The sequence below is a fragment of the Alligator sinensis genome, unplaced genomic scaffold, assembly GCF_000455745.1.
Source record: "Alligator sinensis unplaced genomic scaffold, ASM45574v1 scaffold342_1, whole genome shotgun sequence".
Taxonomy (NCBI): domain Eukaryota; kingdom Metazoa; phylum Chordata; order Crocodylia; family Alligatoridae; genus Alligator; species Alligator sinensis.
This window is the reverse complement of record NW_005842126.1, coordinates 114,769-137,468: the sequence shown is the minus strand read 5'-3', so window position 1 is coordinate 137,468 and position 22,700 is coordinate 114,769. Positions and strand designations below refer to the sequence as shown.

The 22,700-nt window shown below is 40.8% G+C and overlaps 1 protein-coding gene across 2 annotated transcripts in view; it reads left to right on the top strand.

Annotated features, from left to right (window-relative positions):
* The window catches only part of MYLK4 (myosin light chain kinase family member 4), a 96,980-nt gene extending 75,194 nt beyond the window's left edge, over positions 1-21,786 (top strand). For both annotated transcript variants that reach the window (XM_025205723.1, XM_025205724.1), the window contains 13 exons: positions 927-1,017; positions 1,539-1,959; positions 2,863-3,164; positions 6,562-6,667; positions 8,769-8,862; positions 9,822-9,931; positions 11,376-11,517; positions 13,315-13,385; positions 14,224-14,352; positions 15,050-15,202; positions 15,756-15,834; positions 18,746-18,821; positions 20,976-21,786. In XM_025205723.1, coding sequence (XP_025061508.1) covers positions 927-1,017; positions 1,539-1,959; positions 2,863-3,164; positions 6,562-6,667; positions 8,769-8,862; positions 9,822-9,931; positions 11,376-11,517; positions 13,315-13,385; positions 14,224-14,352; positions 15,050-15,202; positions 15,756-15,834; positions 18,746-18,793 — 1,746 coding nt within the window. In that variant the 3' untranslated portion in view covers positions 18,794-18,821; positions 20,976-21,786. The remainder of the gene's footprint in view (positions 1-926; positions 1,018-1,538; positions 1,960-2,862; positions 3,165-6,561; positions 6,668-8,768; positions 8,863-9,821; positions 9,932-11,375; positions 11,518-13,314; positions 13,386-14,223; positions 14,353-15,049; positions 15,203-15,755; positions 15,835-18,745; positions 18,822-20,975) is intronic.
* Positions 21,787-22,700: the final 914 nt, after the last annotated feature.

The following is a 22,700-nucleotide window of genomic DNA, read 5'->3' as shown; positions in this document are numbered from 1 at the left end:
GTAGTATCCAGTTTGTGTGCATGTGAGTGTGTAAACATAACATGCTGCTTTCATTGGTGATTCAGAGAGAAAGATTCATCACAGTAATTTAAGTATCTCTATTTTTCATACCCTTTTTGACCTATTTCTATTATTAACAATTTGTATAGTTCATTGTATTAGTTTGACATTAGAAAGAAAGTAGAGGGGAATGGAATTCTGCTGAACATGTTATGGATTGTTATAGTCTAGGAATGGCTGGTGGGAAAGATGCCAAACAAATTCCACCAGGATATTACTAAATAGCTACAAATGCATGAATAATAGTTAAGTTTTATGCTCAGTACAAAGCTCCTCTAGATGTCAGTATAACATTGTAAAATATAGATACGGTAGGCTACAAAACTAATACTGTGGTTTATATGCTCAGATTTCAGGTAACTTTTTCATCATCTTGCAATAAATTATATTGGATCATTAAAAAATGTTGTTACCAGATGTTGATTATTAGCAAAAATCTATTTGAAATCTGTCAGTAAGGCTATTATTGAATATTTTAATAGAAAAATTAAATATTCCTAGCTTTATTTTAGACTAGCCAACCCAGTTTTTCGCAGCTGGTGAGGCAACAGCTAATTTCTTGAGGATTATTTTTCAGTCCCAACAGCTTAATTCTGCCTTCGTGGGCTATTTTTACATTAATATAATTCCATTGATTCCAACTGAGTTCTCCCTGCTTTCTGCTGATGCAAGCAGCATCAGGCTGCTGGTGTCTAAACCCAAGAGCCCTCATAAGTAGAGTGAATAATATTTAAAGGTTTTTTTTTTTTTTATTTAATTCACACAAACTGTTTGGTTTTGCCCACAAGAGAAAGTGTGATTTCACAATGAGTAGCAAAATATGAAAGCTGTGCTGAGTGACTAAAGGATCATTTGTATTCCCACAGTTGATCACAGACCAGAAAACAATAGAGAAGTCATATTTAAGAGTGCAAGGAACAAAAAATGTAAAAAAGCAGAACTTCTCCGATTCCACAGGTAAGAGAATTCACACTGCTCCGGTTCTAATGCATAGCCCAACTGCAGTACCTTTAGTTACTCACACAGAGACAGACTTACTCATACAACCAGTCTGACTGAAGTCCATAGGCTACTCCCATGACTGGGTCCTAGCCAACATGAGTAACAGTTGCCCAATCAGCATCTAAATATGTAAAGATCGTTTGCCATGTCATGTGTAGTACATTATGCTTTGTATGGCCATAAGTACTCCAAGGAAGCGGTTTACTTAAAAAATATATTATATTACCCATAGCTTGAAACAAGTTTCGGTAAGAAAAATGTTTATGAGGAAAATATATGAATATGTAGCTCCATTACATACTAGATAAACACGTTACTTTGCTTGATGCTCATGACCATTACCATTGTTTAGGAAACATGTACATAGACCTTGGAAACTGGAGGAGAAAAGCAGGAATTGACTCAGAAAACAACTGAAATTATACTAACCATGCAAGACTTTGTTAATATCCTTGGGATTTTCTTATTATTTCTAGAGGGAGCCATCCAGAAGAATGAGTCCTTCTCTCACACAGAAAGGGTTCATAAGCTCAACAAGCAAAATACTGAAAAGGCAAATGGCTTTTTGATTCAAGAGCCAAAGAACAAAGGGAAAGGTTTGGAATGCTACTATCAATATAGAGGGAGCTCTGTTCAAAACGGGGAAGAGGACACTGTTGATGGCAACAGTCAATGGATAAAGGACAAAGAAGAAAGAGAGGAGAGTAAATCCCTGGAAGGTGGGAAGAGGCTTGATGGACAGGATGCCTCTGCTGAAGAAAGGCAAGAGGAGGAAGATGGAGAAGCAGAAGAAGAGGAGGAGGAGAAGGATGCAGCAACTGTGTCCCAAAATGAAGCTGAGAGACATGGTGATGGGGATCCATCACAAAGCCAGGGCCAAGATGGACTGCCCCAAAGGTCAGGTTTAAAACTGCACACAAGTTTATTTTTAAAGACTCATACAGTAAAAATACATGTAATTCAAACATCAATCAAGGTGGGTGGTAAATATATGAACAATTTTTATCTGATGAATGATGAGGTAAATTCACTTCATTATCCAAATAAAAATGTTTTTAACAGACTGGGTCCAAAACGATTTGCTACATGTGGGCCATTTGCTCAGAAAGAGGTTTAGGTATAAGAGAAGGGCAGTTGGATATGAAGCAGTTCTATATCTCTGTAACCCTCCACATCATGATTATATCCCAGCACTATTGCCATGTGAGGGAAGTAAGGTTAGTATAGGCAGTGTGATGGGTTGAAATTGTACCGCAGCAGTGACTAATGTAAGTAGTAAAATGGAACGATGACAATTTGCGCAGGGAAATTAACTCATTAACTTGTTTTCTATATTTCCTTCTGTGCTGTATTATTTGTAGCCCAGGAGGCAGACTAGATTTGTGCCATCAGAGCTGGATTAGCAAAAGCTTTTGAAAGCAGAGGGTTTGTTTCATCAGACACTGTGAATGGACTGCAGTAAGTAGAGGTGCTAAATAGAAAGCAGTGATTAGAATATTTGTAGCCCATCAATCTTAAAGCAGGGATCTTTAGAAGCAAAGAGAAATCCTAATGCTTTTTCACTACTTTAAAGATGCTGTCAATGGCAAAATACTAACTCCTTAGAATTCGGGCAGTTGTTTCCAAAATAGAGAATTTGATACAGTTGGAATTAACCATCATTTCATTCTGCAGGGCAAGCTTAAAATAGTTTGTTTACTCTTAAAATTTTACACAATGCTTTTAAAACAATCAGCTATTTTTCACCTATTTCCCCTGCTTTAAGTTTAGACTGGTCTAACACAATACTTTGTCCTGCAGGTATAAAGGAAATGAAAAAGTTATAGGAAAGGAATCTGCAAGAACAGACTCCCAGAACACCGAGCAGAATTGCCAATTTGAGCACAGTATTAGCAGCAAACTTCGAGTGAATGAGGAAGGCTTCCTGAAAGATGACAACAAAGAGAGCAGGGTAGATACGGAGAGCGCTGGTGACAAGCAGGAACCTGAAGCTATTAAACCAAATGCCCCACAAGAACTAGAATCAGCTAATTCTACTGGAACAGAGAGTGAGACCCATGCAGAAGCATCTATAGAAGATGATGATTCTGTGGCTTTGAATGGTAAGAAATTGCACCTGGGCAGAAACCTCCCCCCAGCCTGAGCCCCATCTGCCCCATGTACCTATTTACATTCACTGACATGTTGCCAAGGCTATATGCCCTCCCCCACCTTGCTTCTCTCATTCCTTGGAGATCTCAGAACATCAGAGACTCCCTAGACCAGAAGAAGGGTGATTGTGCCTGAAAGCTGGCAAAGAGCTTTTTCCCAACTACTCAGTTGGCCTAATAAGAGATATCACATCTACTCAAAAAACCTTGCCTGCCAACTGTGAGTAGAAGCATTTGTTCATTGGCTAGAGCTAGGTGTAAATCAGTGTAGCAGGTTTTTTGAGGCTTCTGTCCCAAGAGAAGGAAGTAAAAAGTGGCCTGGGAAAATTAGGAGGGACTCCTTGCTTCTTGACTGGCTGCCAGGGGTACACCAACCAAAAAAGGTTGAAAAGCCCTGATGTACGACATTGCATAGCAACAAAATAATTTGTTTAGTTTACCTTTAAATGCTTCTGGAGTGTATATTACCATAGTATCTGCACAATTCTGGATGTGGGTTGAAAAATCCTGTTGCTCAGAGCCACTAAAATCTGAAGTGGGAACAACTGAAGCTTTTAAATTAGATTATATTAACTCCTACATAGAACCTTTTTTGATGTCATTGAGCACCTACACAAGTAGTGCCCTTGATCTCAATAATGGAGTGCTCACAAGGGAGAGACAAGTTTCCAGACCTGGACTGCTGGTTTATAATTTCAGGGCCTGATTAATGCACATGTAAATGAACAGATGATCTGAAGGACTTAAAAGGACATATATAAATATATACACATACACACATATGTGTCTAAAATAATGGAAGAACGAATGAATCCTGTGCTTTAAAAAAAACGTATTATCATACAATAACATTCCATAATAAACAGAAAGATGTTTAGATCATATAATATTGTAGTGTTCATAAAATCTTAAGCTTGAAGCATATTTAACTCCTTACAGGCAGTTCTTTTAAAACTGGAGAAGTTCGTTGTATGAGCAAGGGACAGGATCTTTGTAAAGAAAAAAGGGTAAAAAATCAGGGACTCTCACAGGATGGTGCCAGTTTCCAGGCTTAGTATTTTACATGCACTTTTGAGTAAAATTTGACATCAGACTGATGATCATACTGGTCTCATCCATCCTTAAACCTATTAAATTAAAACATCCTAGCCAAGAGATGCTAATATTTTATGGGCTTAGCAATCTCTTTTGCAAACCTGTCTCATGCTGTTATCATTTATAATGTGGATTCCCGGAAGTTTGTAGTCTTTTATAGTCAAATCCTGCCCAAAGGGTAAGAAAGTCCCTTGGCATTTCTATAGGACCTGATAAAATACAAAGGACTATAGAGGCCTCCCATTTAACTACCACAGAATCCAAAATAGATGCCAGGATTCCAAGAGACCTGGCTTTTCACAATTCCTTGACCATGAACTAATTCACTGGCCATATAGGTTATTAACATGTTTTTAAAAATCTAGGTACACAGCTGGTGTCCTGGAAAACTGGACTTTTTTGTAAATAGGGACAATCCACTATTCCCTTATTGGGCAAAAACGTTTTAGCCAGCTGCATGCTGTCATGGATTTTTTTTTGTTTTTGTTTTTTATTTTTAATCATTTTCACTGAAGTAATGAACAGTTTTAAAATTGCTCAACAAGTTCCACACAAAGGAGAGCCAGCATTCCAGACCACAGAGATCATATAGAAATGTTGCCACTCTGGCCTTCCTTACTAGTCAAAGAAGTATTTGTCACCTTGGTCAGCCAAAGGTCATTCCCAGGAAAAATCAATCAACTGAAAAACAATGTGGGCATGGAATGAAAATCTAAAGACAAATTACAGGCTAAAATATAAAGACAAATTATGGTCAGAATAGGGATTATTACACAAGTCAGGCAGTGAGGTGCAATGGATAGGGCACTGGGTGCAATGGATAGGGCACTGAGTGCAACCCAACACTAGCATTTACTCTGTGTGACTTTGTTCTGTGCCTCTTTCCACTTTCACTTTTAAATGAAGGATTTTCAGGGCACTTACCACAATTTTTAGATGTCCTGGGGTCTGATTTCAGTTGGAAACTTTAAATGTGACTATGTAGCAGTAGAGTAACCACAAGAAGACAACCAGGGCACCAGCCTAATGCACCAACTTCGGGGGGAGGGTGGCACAGAAACAGCAGCCTTTGAACTGCTGGCATGGCCAGGGTTACCAGCAGGCTGCCTGCAGCTGTTGATCCTGTGGCACCACTGCTACCCAGGGAGCAGAATCAACCAGCTGTGCCTTTGCTACATGGATTTGCGCATGGGAAGCTATGCCAGTGCAAAACTCCCTAATGCTGACAAGCCACAAATCTAGCCTTTAAACACAAATGCCATGGAAGGCAAAATGAAATATTACATAATTCAGAAGCTAGTAGTTGGAGGCAGTCTTCATCATGTATGATGGAGGCAGGCAAATGGCATAGATGGGTCTAGAGAAGGTCACAGTGATTCTTACTGGCTTTTTGAAAAATGGCAGCAGCCACCAGTGGTATCTATAACTGAGTGTGTGTGGTGCCCCCAACCCTCTGTAGCTTTAAAATAGTGTTGTTGAGGCTACATGCCCTCCTCCACCTTGTGCTAAGAAAAGAAGCTCCCAACCCCTGATGTGGAATATGTAGTGATAAGTGGGTTCAGTAAGTAGGCATACAATGAATGAGAAGAAGTAACAACAATGAACTTTATTGTGGAGCAGTTGGCAACTTCTGCAGACCCTGCCTCTCACTAACTAACTAACCTGACTCAGGAGCCATCTCCCAGTTCCCAGCCTCTATAATATTATTAGTTATGGAGCATCTTTAAATTACAACTACTAACACTTCAAAAGACAAAAATATTAATAGGTGCAGAAATCAGCAGTACCTTAGCAAAACAAATGATTCCTCACTGAAGTGCAACTTCTCCATGAGATGGGAGGCTGTAGGAGGCCTCAAAGAGAAAAGAACCACAGCAAGAAAGTGCAGGATGGGAATTATAGCCTCTACACTGATGTAATGGAGTACTGATTTTGGGGTTGACCATGAGAGCCAGGAGGTTGAGTTTGATAACAACTGACACCCAGGGGCTGCATCTGTATATATATTTGAATGTATCTGTGCCATTTTGGAAATGAAGGGCTCCCTTTCTCTTAATTCCTGATGTAGCATCCCTTCTGAGAATATCAAATTCATTCAGTCTGCATTCAGTAACAAGATTTTCTCCTGAGCCCAGCAGAAGATGTGACTTTGAATGAAAATTTGTGGTCAGTGCATTAAATCCTTAACTATCACGTTCCCAAGTGGTTTTCCAGTCAGTACTAGCATACCATCTGCCTGTCTTGTGTTTCGTAGATGATAGCCAAACTCTTCCAGCACCATTTGATCATCGAATCGTCTCAGCAAAAAGTGCGGGGATCAGCAGTTATTATTATGTCAACAAGAAGGACGTTCTTGGACAGTAAGTGGAATGAGCGCTATCAGCAGAACTTTACCTTAGCCAGTGGCATGCAAGAAACAGGGTCATATAGCCATTTTTCACTAGATGGATCTCAGGGAAGGGTGTTTTGCATTGTCCTGGCATCCAGTGGATGAGATCAGTTCAATACAGTGTATATATTTTATTGCCATTTATCAATGTTGTCCAATAAAATCCAGTCATTACAGTAATGATAATACAATATTTTGGACTTTTCACTATATTGGTTTAGGACAGCAGGTTCTGCCTTTATCTATTGCCTCCTAAATTGAAAGAGTATCTGAAGATGATGTAATACAAATATATTTCAATTTTTAAAGATAATTTATAGAAGGAAACAACCAAGAATGTATTCGTTTAGAGGATGAATAGCATTCCATATTTTCTCACATATAGCCTGTATTTTCCCCCAAAAACAGTTGGGAAAACTGGGGTACCAGGAAAAGGGCTGCCCACAGGTCCAGAAATTGGGGGGGGGGGCGAGGGGGAAAGAGCAGTGGCAGCTGGAAGCCATGGCAATTCATGCTGTTATCACTCTCACCGTCCCTCTTCCTCCCTGCCACCAAATTTCCAAACCCATGGAGAGCCTCCTTCTCCAACTACACACCAGATCAGGACAGCACAAGGTGGGTGATCCATGGCTGGATGTGTGCCATGTCTTACCCAGCACATGGCCCTAGACATGGCAAATGGCTGAGGAGCCAGAGTGCAGCCCCAAAGCCAACATGCTGGATTGGGCCCTATTGGAGAGCCCCATCTCCAGTGTACTGGATGGGGCCATGGTGTGAGCCCCAGTCCCAGTGCATGGCCCCAGCCACAGTGTGCAGTCCCCAGCCCCAGTACAGCCAACAGCCCCCAACCCCAGTGCACAGCTCCCAACCCCAGAAACCCCAGCTTACCTGTACTCCAAGGTAATTTTTTTCCCCTTCTTGAGGTCTTCTAAAAATAGGGTACATGTTATATGAGAGAAAATATGGTATTTAGGGTGAAATTGTTCCCCTTACATAAGCAGCTGTTTTGAATAGATTCATAGATTCATAGATGTTAGGGTCGGAAGGGACCTCAATAGATCATCGAGTCCAACCCCCTGCATAAGCAGGCCCTTGGGAGCCCGTTCCAGACCCTGGCCACTCTAACTGTGAAGAAGTTCTTCCTAATGTCCAATCTAAATCTGCTCTCTGCTAGCTTGTGGCCATTATTTCTTGTAACCCCTGGGGGCGCCTTGGTGAATAAATACTCACCAATTCCCTTCTGTGCCCCCGAGATGAACTTATAGGCAGCCACAAGGTCGCCTCTCAACCTTCTCTTGCGGAGGCTGAATAGATCCAGTTTCTCTAGTCTCTCCTCGTAAGGCTTGGTCTGTAGGCCCTTAACCATACGAGTGGCCCTTCTCTGGACCCTCTCCAGGTTATCCACATCCCTCTTGAAGTGCGGCGCCCAGAATTGCACGCAGTACTCCAACTGCGGTCTGACCAGCGCCCGATAGAGGGGAAGTATCACCTCCTTGGACCTATTCGTCATGCATCTGCTGATGCACGATAAAGTGCCATTGGCTTTTTTGATGGCTTCGTCACACTGCCGACTCATGTTCATCTTGGAGTCCACTAGGACTCCAAGATCCCTTTCCACTTCCGTGCCACCCAGCAGGTCATTCCCTAGGCTGTAGGTGTGCTGGACATTTTTCCTCCCTAGGTGCAGCACTTTGCATTTCTCCTTGTTAAACTGCATTCTGTTGTTTTCTGCCCACTTGTCCAACCTAAAATACTCTGGCTTTGGGCTTTGTATGACTAAGCTGGCTTCCTATGGGTTCATAATTATGGAGTGAATGTTACTGAGTCAAATAATATAAAGAAGTTCCTAAATAAAAACTGTGTGAGCTTCGTGTACTTAAATGTAGCAAGTGTTATTCCTAAAATCAGATAGTGATCCAAAAATTCAAATGGAATATGGTAGGTTCATTGGGAGTCACCTACCTAGGCCAAGTGATAACTTTAAGTGTATAAAATTCATACTACATGCTAAATGCAAGGCCTAATTGTTTTCACCAGAAGCTGAGGGTTTTCTTTTCTTTTTTTTTCCCTAGAGGGAGATTTGGTCAGGTGCACAAATGTAAAGAAAAAGCAACTGGTCTCCAGTTAGCAGCAAAAATTATAAAAGCCAGAGGTTCTAAGGAAAAGGTAGGTAATCTTGTAACGTGAACATTTCCTTCTCCAGTATATCCCCACTCAGGGCTCCAAACAGAGAAGTAAGGCTGGAAGGGACTTCAAGAGATCACCTTATTCCAACCTGTGATCAAACCTGCAACATCAGTATTATTAGCACCATGCTCTAACCTACTAAAATATGTGTTTTGACTTCATGGTCCACAAGCCATCACTTCTGCTTGATGGCCTAGGTTACAGTTAGCTTGTCTATTTGTTTCCCTTTCCTTGAAATTACCCCATCACCAACCTTTTCTTTAATTTTTTTGGTATTTTTTTTAGTCGCCATTTTTCATATCTTCAACTCCCCCACCCCTCTATCAATCTTATTAGCAACATTTTAAAATGTAAGAGTGTTTACCAGCTTTCAGCTTAGCACGTTCCCTCAGTAAAGGAATGCAAATAGGGGGTTTTATTTTTCTGGATTTTAGTAGAAAGGATGGTGTGGGATCTAGTCGCCAGGACACAAGAGTTGAGAGGGATTTGTCTTTACCTATGTATGGCACTTCTGAGTCTTGTATTCATGGCACAAGGGCTATTACTGCCTGCCACAGTGTCACTGATGGTTCCTGCTTTTCCCCATTCCCCAAACCAGTGTGAGGTGACTGCCAGCAGCACCCAAAGCTTACTCTCCTCACTGAGTATTACTCTGACTGCCTACCACTATATTTGGCCTGTGTTATACAGGAAATCAAACCAGATGATCTAATATTCTTCTCTTCTGGCTTCCAAAATCTATAAATCTGTAAAGATTCATCTGGTGGCAAGAACAGCCAGAGAAAGAATGCCAGGGTTGGTGGACATGGGGCAGTGGTGAGAATATAACTTATGATATACTTATCCACATCTCTCCAAGTCAAGCATTGACCTTACCCCAATTTGTTAGCTCTGTTTTATAAATGCCACAGGTATAATATATTCCTTACTTTTCACAGAATGAGGTTAAGAACGAAATCAATGTCATGAACCAGCTGAACCATGTGAACCTTATCCAGCTGTATGATGCCTTTGAATCCAAAAACGACATTGTTCTGGTCATGGAATAGTATGTGGCTCTGTCCCTCTCTTTCTGACCTTGTAGTTTCTTTCCCTCTCTTTCTGACCTTGTACCTTGTCTCAAGATTTCAGTTTTCCACATACATTTTCGCTGAAACTAGAGATGGAGCTTCTCTGAGGTAGAAAGGATATATGAAATATTTCACAAGTCACAGGAAATAGGATTTAAGAAACAGTTTTCCATAGTATACATTTGCTAATTTTTTGAACAGTGCTCCACTCTCCTGATGATTTAAGACATGTCTACCCATTACACCATTGCCTGATACTCCACAGAGAGAGTATTTAGATGACAGTCGTGTGATGTAGCCTCTGTAATTTCCATTAGGTGTTATTCTGTCATCCATGAAACAGACCTCTTGGAAAATCTCCAGTTTATGTGAGGCAACTAAAAAGGAGCCTTGCATTGGAGCAAGAAATAAAGCCAACCCTTTACTGCTGAGCAGTACCCTCACATTGGGTGCCTAGGCTGGCTTAATGGTCATTACAGCCAGCTTAGAGGTGGGGTTAGACACAAATCAGCCTCATGGCACAGGAGAATCTGGAGCAGATTATCTAGAGGAAGCTAAAGCTGTTGTATCATGCACATGGAGGAGGTTGGGACAAGGTGTACATTATATTGACTTTGACTTGTCTTAGCTTCCTCAGCCTTAGGTTCACCTCTGGATTTGGCTTGCATACTTCATATATAGCACAGTTAAAGCAAAGAACAAATACAAGCTCCCGTATAATGACATAGGACCCTAGAACCTGGAGGAACCTGGGGAAGCTTGGATCTTGATTCAGGACATTGATTCTCCGTCACATGAGACTAATATGACTTCATTGATTTCCCTGGCTCAAAGTAGCATAGAACAAACAGTGACATAACTAAGGTGGGGCAACCAGGGCAGCTGCTTTGGGCACTGACTTTGGTGGGAGAGAGGACAGGAAAAATGGCTGCTGTTGCAACCACACACCCATGCCAGCCATGCGAGGGTGACTGGAAATCACCACTGCCCATGCAGATAGCAGCTGCCCTGGGTACCCGCCCATGTCATTACACTTCTGTCTCCAGTGCAAACTAACCATGCTCCAGAGTGGTATCCTCAAGCACACTGTACTACCCCCTTGTGAGATTCTTTTGGATATGTTAGCAGTGTAGTCATGTTTCCCCGGTGGCAAGGTAATTGGTCCTGTCAATCAGTGGCATCAACTAGCCCACCTGAAACACTTCAAGATCTGGCTACACTGCATCTGATTAAAAAAGCAGTCCATCCAGAGCAACACAGCATACTTGAGCACAGGAAGATTAGTTTGTAGACATGGCCATGAACGCAGGAGAGAATCAAACCTAGATTTGGAACTAATGTCAGTTAGGTGGATCAAAGCAGGTAGATTCCCTGAAAGGCAACTTGGACTCACTCACTGTTCTACTATTTTTCTCTTTGCAGTGTGGAAGGAGGAGAATTATTTGACCGAATTATTGATGAAAACTGCAACCTGACAGAGCTGGATACTATCTCATTCATAAAACAGATCTGCGAAGGCATTCAACACATGCATCAGATGTACATTCTTCATTTAGATTTGAAGGTACAAAACATGATTACTTGGCCTCTACCAAAGAAATGCACTTTCCTTAATGAAGGCTACTGGGGCTCTATAGACTCCCACAATATAGATGATAACAAGCCATATTGCGATCTCTCATCTCTTTCAAATCTGTGTACATTTATTGTAATTGCATTGACTCCAGTTGAATCATTCCAATGTAAATGAGATCAGAATCAGGGGCAGATCACACTAGTCTCATAGTATGAGCTTTCTGAGGAGGACTTTTGCAGCAAGTCAGCAGCTACAATAATGTCTCTTTATCACCTTTCATCTGTGGATCTCAAGGCGCTATACAAACATGAATTAATTCACCTTATTTCTCAATGACATTGATAAAATAAGGAGTAATAGTGTTTACCAATAAGGAAACTGAGACAACTGAGAAACCGTTATCCCCTTACAGCTAATCTGTTTGGCAGGTAAGGTTGTCGCCAATATCCCATAGGGTCTGGCCCCTGCTGCTCCTGGGGCTTCAGGGGCCTGACCCTGTGAGACAACAGCCTTGGGGCATACCTCTGCAAGCTGGAGGAACTTGCCATGAGGTCTCCACTCCAGGCATGCCCGAGGTCAGGGCCAGGCAGCATGAAATGTGCACCCCAGGAATCCTCTGCAGGATTTATTTGATTGCACTATAAGCACACAGACATCTGCCACAATAAAGCAGCAAAAACTGTTAGTAAGACAGTCAGACAGCCCTTTTTATGCATAAAAAGTTTTATGGCCAGACAAGGGTGAGGCCTTTTTGCAGCTTTAGATTCTTTTCTTGGAGCTGCTCAGATTTGGCGTAGAGTTAGGAATGCTGGAAAAGAGGCACAGTTACATTCAGGGAGTTCTCAGCAGAAACCCCTCTAGTTACATAATGGCCATCAATGGCAATTCCATACAGTTCTTGCTGTCTATGACTAATGAGTTTATGGCAGGAAGCCTGTAAAATGGAAGTGGCTCATCAGGGCCTCCAAAACTCCACTACAGGACATATGGTTTTTCAAAATCCGAAATGCAAAGTGAATTTGTGATGGCAACAAAGGCTTACTAACATTTTAAGTGTTTAGGGCTGTTTTCTTTCAAACAGGACTCAATGAGCAACAAGACAGGATAGCTATAAAATTGCTTGGAAAGAAACATAAGACTACAATTTAGAATGTTACACTTGAAAGACAGCAAGCCAAATTCTGCTCAGTTGCTCTAAGCCCACAGTAATTCTATTGATGCTAATGCATTTATGCCAGTGAAAAAGAGAGCTGACTTTGACCCTGTTGAAATCCAGAGGGATTTTAGCTTGCAAGTCTAACCTTTGGGTAAATATCTGAAAAGAGCAACAAACTGATGTGACTAACTAATGTATCTAAGTTGGGTCACACAGTTGTTCCCAGAACAGCAATGAAACGTAGAGCTAAAAGATAAACGTCAAAGCATAGCAAAATCATTTTTTTTTAAATCCAGTGTTAGCTCATGAAGGGCTGTAAAGTCACAAAGCCAACTTCCTGAATCTTAGTGTGGAAGCTTCCCAACCTCTGCTAATGAGTTCTTTATCTAAACCGCTGCATTATGTCAAATAGAAAAGCTGTGGGGAAGAAAAAAGTAGTGTTGGTGCAGCCTGCTACAGCCTCTAATACCGTACGATTGCAAATGAAAATCTCCATAAAGAGAAACCTGCCAAAGCTGAGAGGCTGACTTTATGTTTTGCAGTGGGATTTTTTTCATTCTAGTGTAGTACCCCAAAAGCCCAGTTTGCATTTTCATTTCTCATTCAAGTTTCCTCTCTTCTCCTGACAGCCTGAGAATATCCTGTGTGTGAATCGAGATACTTATCAAATAAAAATTATTGATTTTGGATTGGCCAGAAGGTATGTACATATAAGAATGCTCTGTATAATAAACAAATTATGTAACATCAAAAGCATTACATGTCTTTGCAAGGCTCAGTCTGATCCATTACAGTCTTCTACTGCCTTTGAAACAAGGCAGATGCAGGCCATTTTAAATAATCATCCTTAGAGATAAGTGTATTCTCATATGAACATAAAATTAATAACATTTCAATGTTTGATCATGTCTGAATAATATATCATGTCTGCCGCTGTTGGGGACAGGATATTGGGCTAGATGGAACATCAGTCTGACCCAGTATGGCATTTCTTATGTTCTTATCTGCATATCTGAACACTGCCATAGATAGAATAGACATAACCAGTGGTCTGTCTAGTCTAGTATCCTGTCTCCAAATCTGCCTCCAGTACTAGATATTTTAATAGAAGGTACAAGATACCTGTAGTGGACAATTATCAATAACATATACTAATATTAATTATTATAATGACCTGAAGACATTCAGGGCTGGATCGTTTCATAAAAACATGTTCAAACCAGAAGTTTTGGACTTAATGCTGGAGCTACTGGTTGAGGTTCTCCAATCTGTGTCACATAAGAGTCCCAACAAAGGTATCATAATGGTCCCATGGATTTGAGAGACCCAATTTTGTTCCTAAACCCTATTTATGTAGAGAATGGTTTGTACCCTGAAGTTTTACAGCTTGCTAAACATTTGTTTGTTGTAACAATTACATCCTTATTTTCCATCCATATGTCCAGCTGTTTTCTGAATCCTATTAAGCTCTAGGCATCAATGATAGAAACTGAGTTAGAGGCAGAATTACTGTTTTCTATCAACATTTCATTACCTAGATATCAACCAAGAGAAAAACTTAAAGTGAACTTTGGAACTCCAGAATTCCTTGCACCTGAAGTTGTGAACTATGACTTTGTCTCCTTTCCCACGGATATGTGGAGTGTAGGTGTCATTGCCTATATGCTGTAAGTAATACTTGCACCTCTACCATACAGATGGTTTCTTCTCTACTTTGTATTAACTTTCAAAAGTTTATTATGTAACATGAATAGTCACAAAAGCTGCACCTGTGTTGAAAATTCCAGTCCTCTTCTGAAGGCTAATTCATGGAAAGCTCCAATTTGCCTTTCAGTTCTGTCACATTATACAGTTCTAGAGAACATCTTATGCTCACTCTGTGTGAGGAATTTCCATTAGCATGGGTAGAAATTCTGAATGCTAAATGAGATCAGGACTTGCAATAGGAATCCACAACCCAGAGAAGAGAATTGCTATGCAGATCATAGAGCAATTTCTTGCTCTTCCAATATACATAATAATCTTTCCTTGGAAAACTGTTTTATTCAAGCGCAACAAAGGTATTATGGGTTAAGGCCTAATCTTGCCTAGCATCCTAATGCTGGGTAATTTGTGAGCACATTCATCATCATGTAGGAGATATTCAATACTGTATCTCTTAGGAGCAGTCCTTCTTGGGCAACAGTACTTGGTGAGATGATAAAAGTACAACCATTTACAATGAAACAATCCCAGACAGAATAACAAAGAACACAACTGAGGAATCAGACAAGAATTTAACTGCTTTATATCAACTAGATAGATAGCATAGTTGTACAGATTTGGATTACGGTCTATTTTATATTCCATGTGTATTTACTTCAGGCTCAGTGGATTGTCTCCTTTTCTGGGTGATGATGACAATGAGACCCTCAACAATATCCTGGCTTGTAATTGGGAGTTTGAAGAAGAGGAATTTCAAGAAGTCTCTGAAGATGCCAAAGATTTCATCTCAAAGCTTCTCATCAAGGAAAAATGGTACTCAAATCCTGTAGTTCTGTGCCTTTCAAATGAACATTTGATCTCATCATATTGCAATACACTAGAAATGTTCTGTCACTTACACTACCAGACTCAGTGACAGTTCCAATCACTGTGATTATTTGTCAGCAGTTCCCAACCCTGGGTCGCAACCCAAACGAGGGTCGCAGGGGTAATGCCAGCAGCGCCGCACACAAAAGCCAAGCTGATCCCCATGCCGGGAGCTCCCTTGCTCCTGCCCCTGGGCCACCCCCACACTCCACTCTCAGCAGTGGGTTGCAGAATAAAAAGGTTGGGAACCACTGATTTGTGCCCAAGTAGACTATTATAAGTTAATTTCAGTGGTGTCCTTTGTTAGATTTCAAACATACTGGTGTTCTGAGATAGTGGTGTAATGTACTATCATTATAGTACCAGACTTAACACTCCTAGTTATCATATATCAGCAACCACCATTGCCAAAAGGGTGGGCAGCAAGCATCATCCATGAAAACTATTGAATTGTAAGGTCTTAGATGCACCACTTACTAACATTCTCTCCTTCTCTTAGCTGGAGAATGAGTGCAACCTCTGCCTTAAAACATCCTTGGTTATTGAACCAGAAACTTCACTGCAGACTCCAAAATCAGGTCCTTGAGTCTGAATTTTCTTGTTCTTTGCTGGTGCCTTTTTTGTTGCTTCATTTTGTTGTTCTTCTGAGATTTTCTTCTATTTTTGAAGGCATGGTCAGACAAAACATTTTATCCTGGTATAATTGTCATTATTCTGGTGTAAGAAAAGTAGTGGAGAGATGACATAAATTCTTAAACTGAGTAACTTCACCCAACCTACTGGAGAATAACCTCTAAAGGAATCAAGAGTGATATTCTAGCAGAATAAATTAATCAGAATACCTACATATATGATTTTTTTCCTGGCCCCAGTGTAATTTACATTAGTATCCAAACCTAGTGCAAATTATACCCGGATATATGTTTATCTGCCCATCTACTGAGCATGCCCTGTCATTGGCATTTGTTTGCTTTGCTTTTTTATTTCAGGTTTGCGTATTAGTGCATGTTCAATGGCTTTGTATGCTTGTGTGAAGAAGTACTGGTTACTGTATGTTGCTCAGTAGATCAACTTGTTACCAAAATAACACAGTACACAAAAAAGTGTGAATCACTGGGGTGTGCAAAGCCAGATTCTTCCACTTTTCAAGCACACAAAGGGATATGTTCTATTCACTGCTTTTAAAATCTCATTCAGATTACCCAGATTTAACTCCTGTTAAATGGCATGCCTCCCTACCCAACTTACATCATTTTTACTTCCTAGAATCCCAAGCAGACCACATTTTTTAATTTAAATGGCTTTTTGTTCCCCACCCCTGCTTCCCCCAACTGCAGTGTCCTTGGAGACAGCCAGCCCAGTGGGGAGGAGGTGAGCAGCTGACAGAGGTGAAAGAACAGGCTAGGGACTATTTAGAAAAGCTGGACTTGCACAAGTCCATGGGGCTGGCTGCAATGCACCTGAGGGTACTTAGGGAATTGGCCAGCATGATTGAAGAGCCTCTGGCCATTATATCTGAAAACTTGGGCAATTGGGACAGGTCCCAGAAAAAGGAAAAGGGCAAATATTGTGCCCATCTTTAAGAAAGGGAAGAAGAAGTATCCGGGCAACTACAGACTGGTCAGCCTCACCTCAGTCCCTGGAAAAATGATGCAGCAGGTCCTCAAAGAATCCATTTTAGAGTATTTGGAGGAGAAGAAGGTGGTTAGGAACAGTCAGCGTGGATTCACCAAGGGCAAATCATGCCTGACCAACCTGATTGCCTTCTATGATGAGATGACTGGCTCTGTGGATGTGGGGAGAGCAGTGGACTTGATATACTTTGACTTTAGCAAGGCTTTTGATACAGTCTCCCACAACATGCTCACAGGCAAGCTAAAGAAGTATAGATTGGATGAATGGACTGCAAGGTGGATAGAAAACTGACTGAATTGTTGTGTTCAAGGGGTAGTAATCAATGGCTCACTATCTAGTTGGCAGTCAGGATCAAATGTAGTTTGCCAGGAATCAGTCCCAGGGCCAGTTTTATTCAATATCTTTATCAACAGTCTGGAAGATGGGAAGGAGAGCACCCTCAGGAAATTTGTGGATGACACCACTCCGGATGGAGTAGTAGATAATATGCTAGAGAATAGGGCTAGGATTCAGAGAGACCTAAACAAATTGGAGAATTGGACCAAAAGAAATCTCATGAGGTTCAGTAAGGACAAGTGTAAAGTCTTGCACTTAGGACAGAACAATCCCATGCACTGGAACAGGCTAGGGACTGACTGGCTAAGCAGCAACTCTGCAGAAAGGAACCTGGGGGTCACAGTGGACAATAAGCTGCATATGAGCCAACAGTGTGCCTCTGTCACCAAGAAGGCTAACAGCATACTGAGCTGTGGAAGCATTGCCAGCAGATCAAGGGAAGTGATTATTCACTTTTATTTGGCACTGATGTGGCCACATCAGGAGTACTGTGTCCAGTTTTGGGCCCTCAATATAGAAAGGATGTGAACAATTTGGAGAGTCCAGTGGAGAGCAACAAAAATGGTTAGAGGGTTGGGAAACATGACTTATGAGGAGAGGCTGAGGGAACTGGGCTTGTTTAGTTTGGAAAGAGAAGACTGGGAGGGGGATTTAATAGCAGCCTTCAGCTACCTGAAAGGTGGTTTGAAAGAGGATTCAGCTAAACTGTTCTCAGTGGTGGCAGATAACAGAACAAGGAGCAACAGCCTCAAGTTGCAGCAAGGTTAGATATTAGGAAAAACTTTCTCACTAGGAAGATGGTGAAGCAGTGGAATAGGTTACCCAGAGAGGTTGCATAATCTCCATTCTTAGAGGTTTTTAAGACCTGAGTAGACAAAGCCTTGGCTGGGATGATATAGTTCAGGACAGTCCTGCTTTGAGCAGGGGTTTGGACTAAATGACCTCCTGAGATCCCTTCCACCCTTAATTTTCTACGATGCTATGACAAGATCCTTTTAAGGGCGCTGCACAATATTAGCACTGGTAAGTGTGCAAACACCTACACATGATTCAAAAGATAAGCCCAGATATTTCAAAAAGGAATCTATAGTGTCAAAAACACTCTGACTTGTTCTGCCCTTTCTGAATTCTTTGCAACAGAACTTCTCTATTGTTTATCCATAGTCAAGAAATGAGTGGAAGCTAAGAGCTGGCATTTTCCAAGAAGTGCCTTGAGTCAAACAAGGTTGAGAAGCACTGTCCTAGTATATCTCCCCATGATCCTGTAGTGGCAAGGATCTGGGAAAGCAGGCTGTCGTGGCATGTGCTTCAGAAAGCATGGGATGCTATGTGACATGGCAGGGAAGCCGTGTGCATTCCAAGGAAGCTCTTGCCTGTGCATTTTGCTTCTGTGCTTGCACTGCTTTAAAAAGTGCTTTTATTTAAACTACTGATGTTGCAGTGCTTTGCCTTTACATTAATCAGAGTTAAGTGGTGGACCTTCAACTAATGCTTTCACTGGTTTTCCCCCTCCTCTAGGAGAAGGCTAAGTGCAGCTCAGAGTCTCAAGCACCCGTGGATCAATGACCTTTCTGAGAGGGCAGCCAGATGGAAGGTTTGTCCAAGTCTTAGTTTTCCCCTCAGTAGTAAATAGTGCAAGCTGTATGGAAGGTATCTGTGGAGAACCAAAACATATCACTGTTCATACTATCAGCACACCAACACAACCCCCTGGCACAACTCTTTGAAAAGCAGTGTCACCAACACCTGGAAAATATTGGCATAATCAGTAGGGCAAGTCTGTCACAACCATGAGAAACAGGCGATAAATGATGGGGCAGCCTTTGGCTACATATAAAATTGTACATAAGCAGCAAATCCAGTGGGTCAAATCCTGACTGAATAGAAGTCAATGAGAAAACTCTCATTGGCTAGAGATGATGCAGGAGTTTACTCAGTAACTGTTCAACACTGAAAACTTTTGGTTTCTTATAAAACAAGCTTGGTTTAAAGAGGGATAAAAATGAGGTTGCAATGTTATTTCTTTAGAAAAATAACAATAAAAAAAATGAGAGGTAGACCACCATAAATCAGTATGGCTTCAGTAGAACCAAGCTGTTGTATCTAAGGCTACACTGAACCTGGCCCTAAAACAAAGTTGTTCCGTGTTCTTGAAGATCCTGTAAGCAAACAGGATGGTTCTTACAAGCCATCGCTCTCTCATTCCTTTTCCCTGTATTACTATCTATGCCCTTTAATTAACAAACACTCCATTAGTGGTTCTCAGACTGGGTTGGTCAGCTCTCCCCAAGGGGTGAGGGCAACATAAGTCTGCTCTCATTCTCTGTCTCCAGTCTTTGGCTGCCGCCTATTTGCTCACGTGCTTTGAAATCTGTCTACCTCAGATGGTAGGATGTCCCCTCCCCAAACCACTGCAGCATTCCCACAGTACCTCTTATGAATCACCACAGGAACTGGTGTCTCTTTTGAAGCACCATGGGAACCAATGCAAAGGACTTTCGAGGCACATCGGAGGAAGACCAATTGTGGGTCATGAGATGAGACAGAGAAAACATACACCATAATAACCATTTCATTTTAGCTTTGCACCACAAATAGCAAAATAAAAAAGGTACCACTTTTCATTATGTGGGGATTTCTTTTATCATCATCATCCACGTGCTAAGACAGAGTCAACGTTATGGAATAATTGATGTGTGGGGTTTTGCTAGCCATTGTATGATAAAAAAATGATCATCAATCAGAGATTGAAAACGTCAAGTAGGAATAGTCTATGATTTGGGGCCACAGCAATACAAAGCTCAGGACAGGCTAATTTACCTTTACCATCACTTGCATTCACTACCAAAGACACATAAATGTATGTTAATGCAGCCACACCTACATTTGGAAGAAAAATATGGGACCTTGTTCGTCCTATATCCTCAGCATTAATCCTCACATCACTGAATATATGTCAGTTTAAAGCAGATGAGGTTTTGGACCCATTACCAATTTTGTATTTTTCATAATGTTTTACCAGTCCATAAGGATTGATAACTGATGTTTTCTCCTATATGTTCATTTTAGGGCTAGTAGCTAGGCAACAAATGCACATTGAAAAACAAGTATCATTGCAAGAAAGAGACTGTTGCAATTAACTGTCAGGGAAATTCAAATGTGAGATAATATCGATTACTGATGGCTAATCCATTAAAAGAAGGAATTCAGTGCATAACAGACTTTTTCAAACTTTGTAAAATTATAACTTGACTATAATCTAACCTGCAGGAATAGATAGGGCTTGGAGTTTTTTCCCCTAAATGAATATCAGTTTCTGTTTACTCTGTCAGTGGATTCATAGTTGTGTTCATGTTTTGGTTTTGCCCATCAGCTCACAGTATCATTCATATATTTAGATTGCCTTATTGAATTCATAGTAATATATTTACACACTAATTTATTTTAAAAATGTCATCATGACAACAGGGGCAAAATAAAAGTTGTTACATTTCATGAAAATCCTCCTGTATCATTTCTCCAATAAAAAACAGGCTTTTCCCTGTTTTATGTTGCAAAAAGCATCAAATGATGTTTTACACAGTGAGCAGTGGTGGGGAAGAAGTGCCCTTTGTAAGCAAAAAGATCCTGCATGGTGCTTTCTTCCTTGCAGACAAAGAAACCAGCTTGTGTTTTTCCCAGGGAATTTAACCAAATAATTACAAAAAGTATATTGCTGAATTAACTTGATTCTGGTTTTATGTTGCAGAAAAGCTGCTGTGTGGTTACTGCTGCTAAGAGTTTTGGAAATATCAGCAGTTCTGGTGCTTCCACTCCCCGTGATGACTTGAGGCTTTTACTAAGTGGACCAATACCACTTGAGCTGCAGGATAAGTCCCAGCATTACTGAGCTGCTGCTGCTTGATTCAGCTTTCAGAAGAGAAATGCTGCTATCAAAGTTCACAGAAAGGTGTTTCTGCTCAATCACCATGTATTTCATGCCTGAGATCACTATCCTAGTGTGGATTTAGAATTATATTAACTCTGTTCTTATCTTGCTTTCCTGAATTACCTATCTGAGATTTTTGGGAGATTAAAGCTCTGATAGCTCCTTCTCATCTCAGCCCAGCAAGCAGAATATTATTTCATTGCAAATGTAACTGAGGTTGATTTGAAATTGAACCCTAAAAATGCTTTGCAAAAGAAAATTAAAAAATAAAAAAGACTAGCAGATGCTTCAATACTGGAGATTCAAGATCTGATTCTCCTCTCACACTAGTATGAATAAGGATTAAGTCACCAAAGTTAAAGCTATACAGTGAAATGTAACAAAGCTGTCTCTGTGGTTAGGCATCTCTTTTGAGTAGGCTGTATAAAGGATTACCTTTATCTTTTTTCAGCATGTAACCAGCAATGTAACTGAGGGGAGGTTGATACCGGAAACTGCCCCAGTCCCTCACTGAACCATCCCAGCCAAGTGTGTGTATAACCTGCTTGTGAAAATTTCCAAGGACAGAGATTCTACCACCTCCCGAGGTAGCCTGTTCCATGTTTGACCACCCTCATAGTCAGAAAGTTCCTCCTAATCTCCAACCTAAATTTGCTCTGCTGCAGCTTAAGGCCATTGGTTGTAATCCTGTCCCCTACAGCCACAGAGAAAATCCCATCTCCATCCTCTCTATAATCACCCTTCAGGTATTTGAAAACTATTATCAAGTCCCCGCTTCATCTGTTCTTCTCCTGGTTAAATAACCCTAGTTCTTTCAGCCTTTCCTCAATAAGTCTTGCTTCCCAGGCTCCTTATCATTTTTGTCACTCAGTGCTGGACACTTTCCAATCTGCTCAGAAATTGGATGCATGAGCATACATCCAGTTACACCCTTTACTTCAATAGAGAATTATTTTGCTTCCATTACTTTGGGCTTATGCCAATGTGACCATAGTAACTCTAGTGAAGTCAGTGAAATGTATTAGTGTAAAATTAGTGAGAGGAGAATCAGTCCTCAATCACAACCTAAACTAGAGGGACTGGCTTTTGAAACTTGACAAAAATTTTCAACCAGTTTTCTTTTGTCTTTATTGTACTTCACAGCTTGCAAAGGGGACTGGGAATGTTTGTGACCCTTGGCAAGTCACCAAAACAGTCTGAGCTTCAGATATCGCATCTGTAAAGTAGTGATATTGGCTCGCCTTTGTGTAGTACTTTTTGGCTTTAATGACAACATAAATGCCAAGTATCATTATTATCTGACATATCACTGTGGCTTGAAATATACTTGGCCAATCCATTTCTAATTAAACAATATGTTAGGACGTATCTTTGAAACTAATGGAAAATATGGAAAATAATTATAGTAAAAGGCATCAGAGACAGCCCAAGTTAACAGCATTTGAATGGCAATAATCCGCACCCAGTGAGCTGTTTGTCATACATTTGCCCATTCAATATAAAATGTAAAGAAGAGAGTTTAATGCCTTATATTCATTGGACATC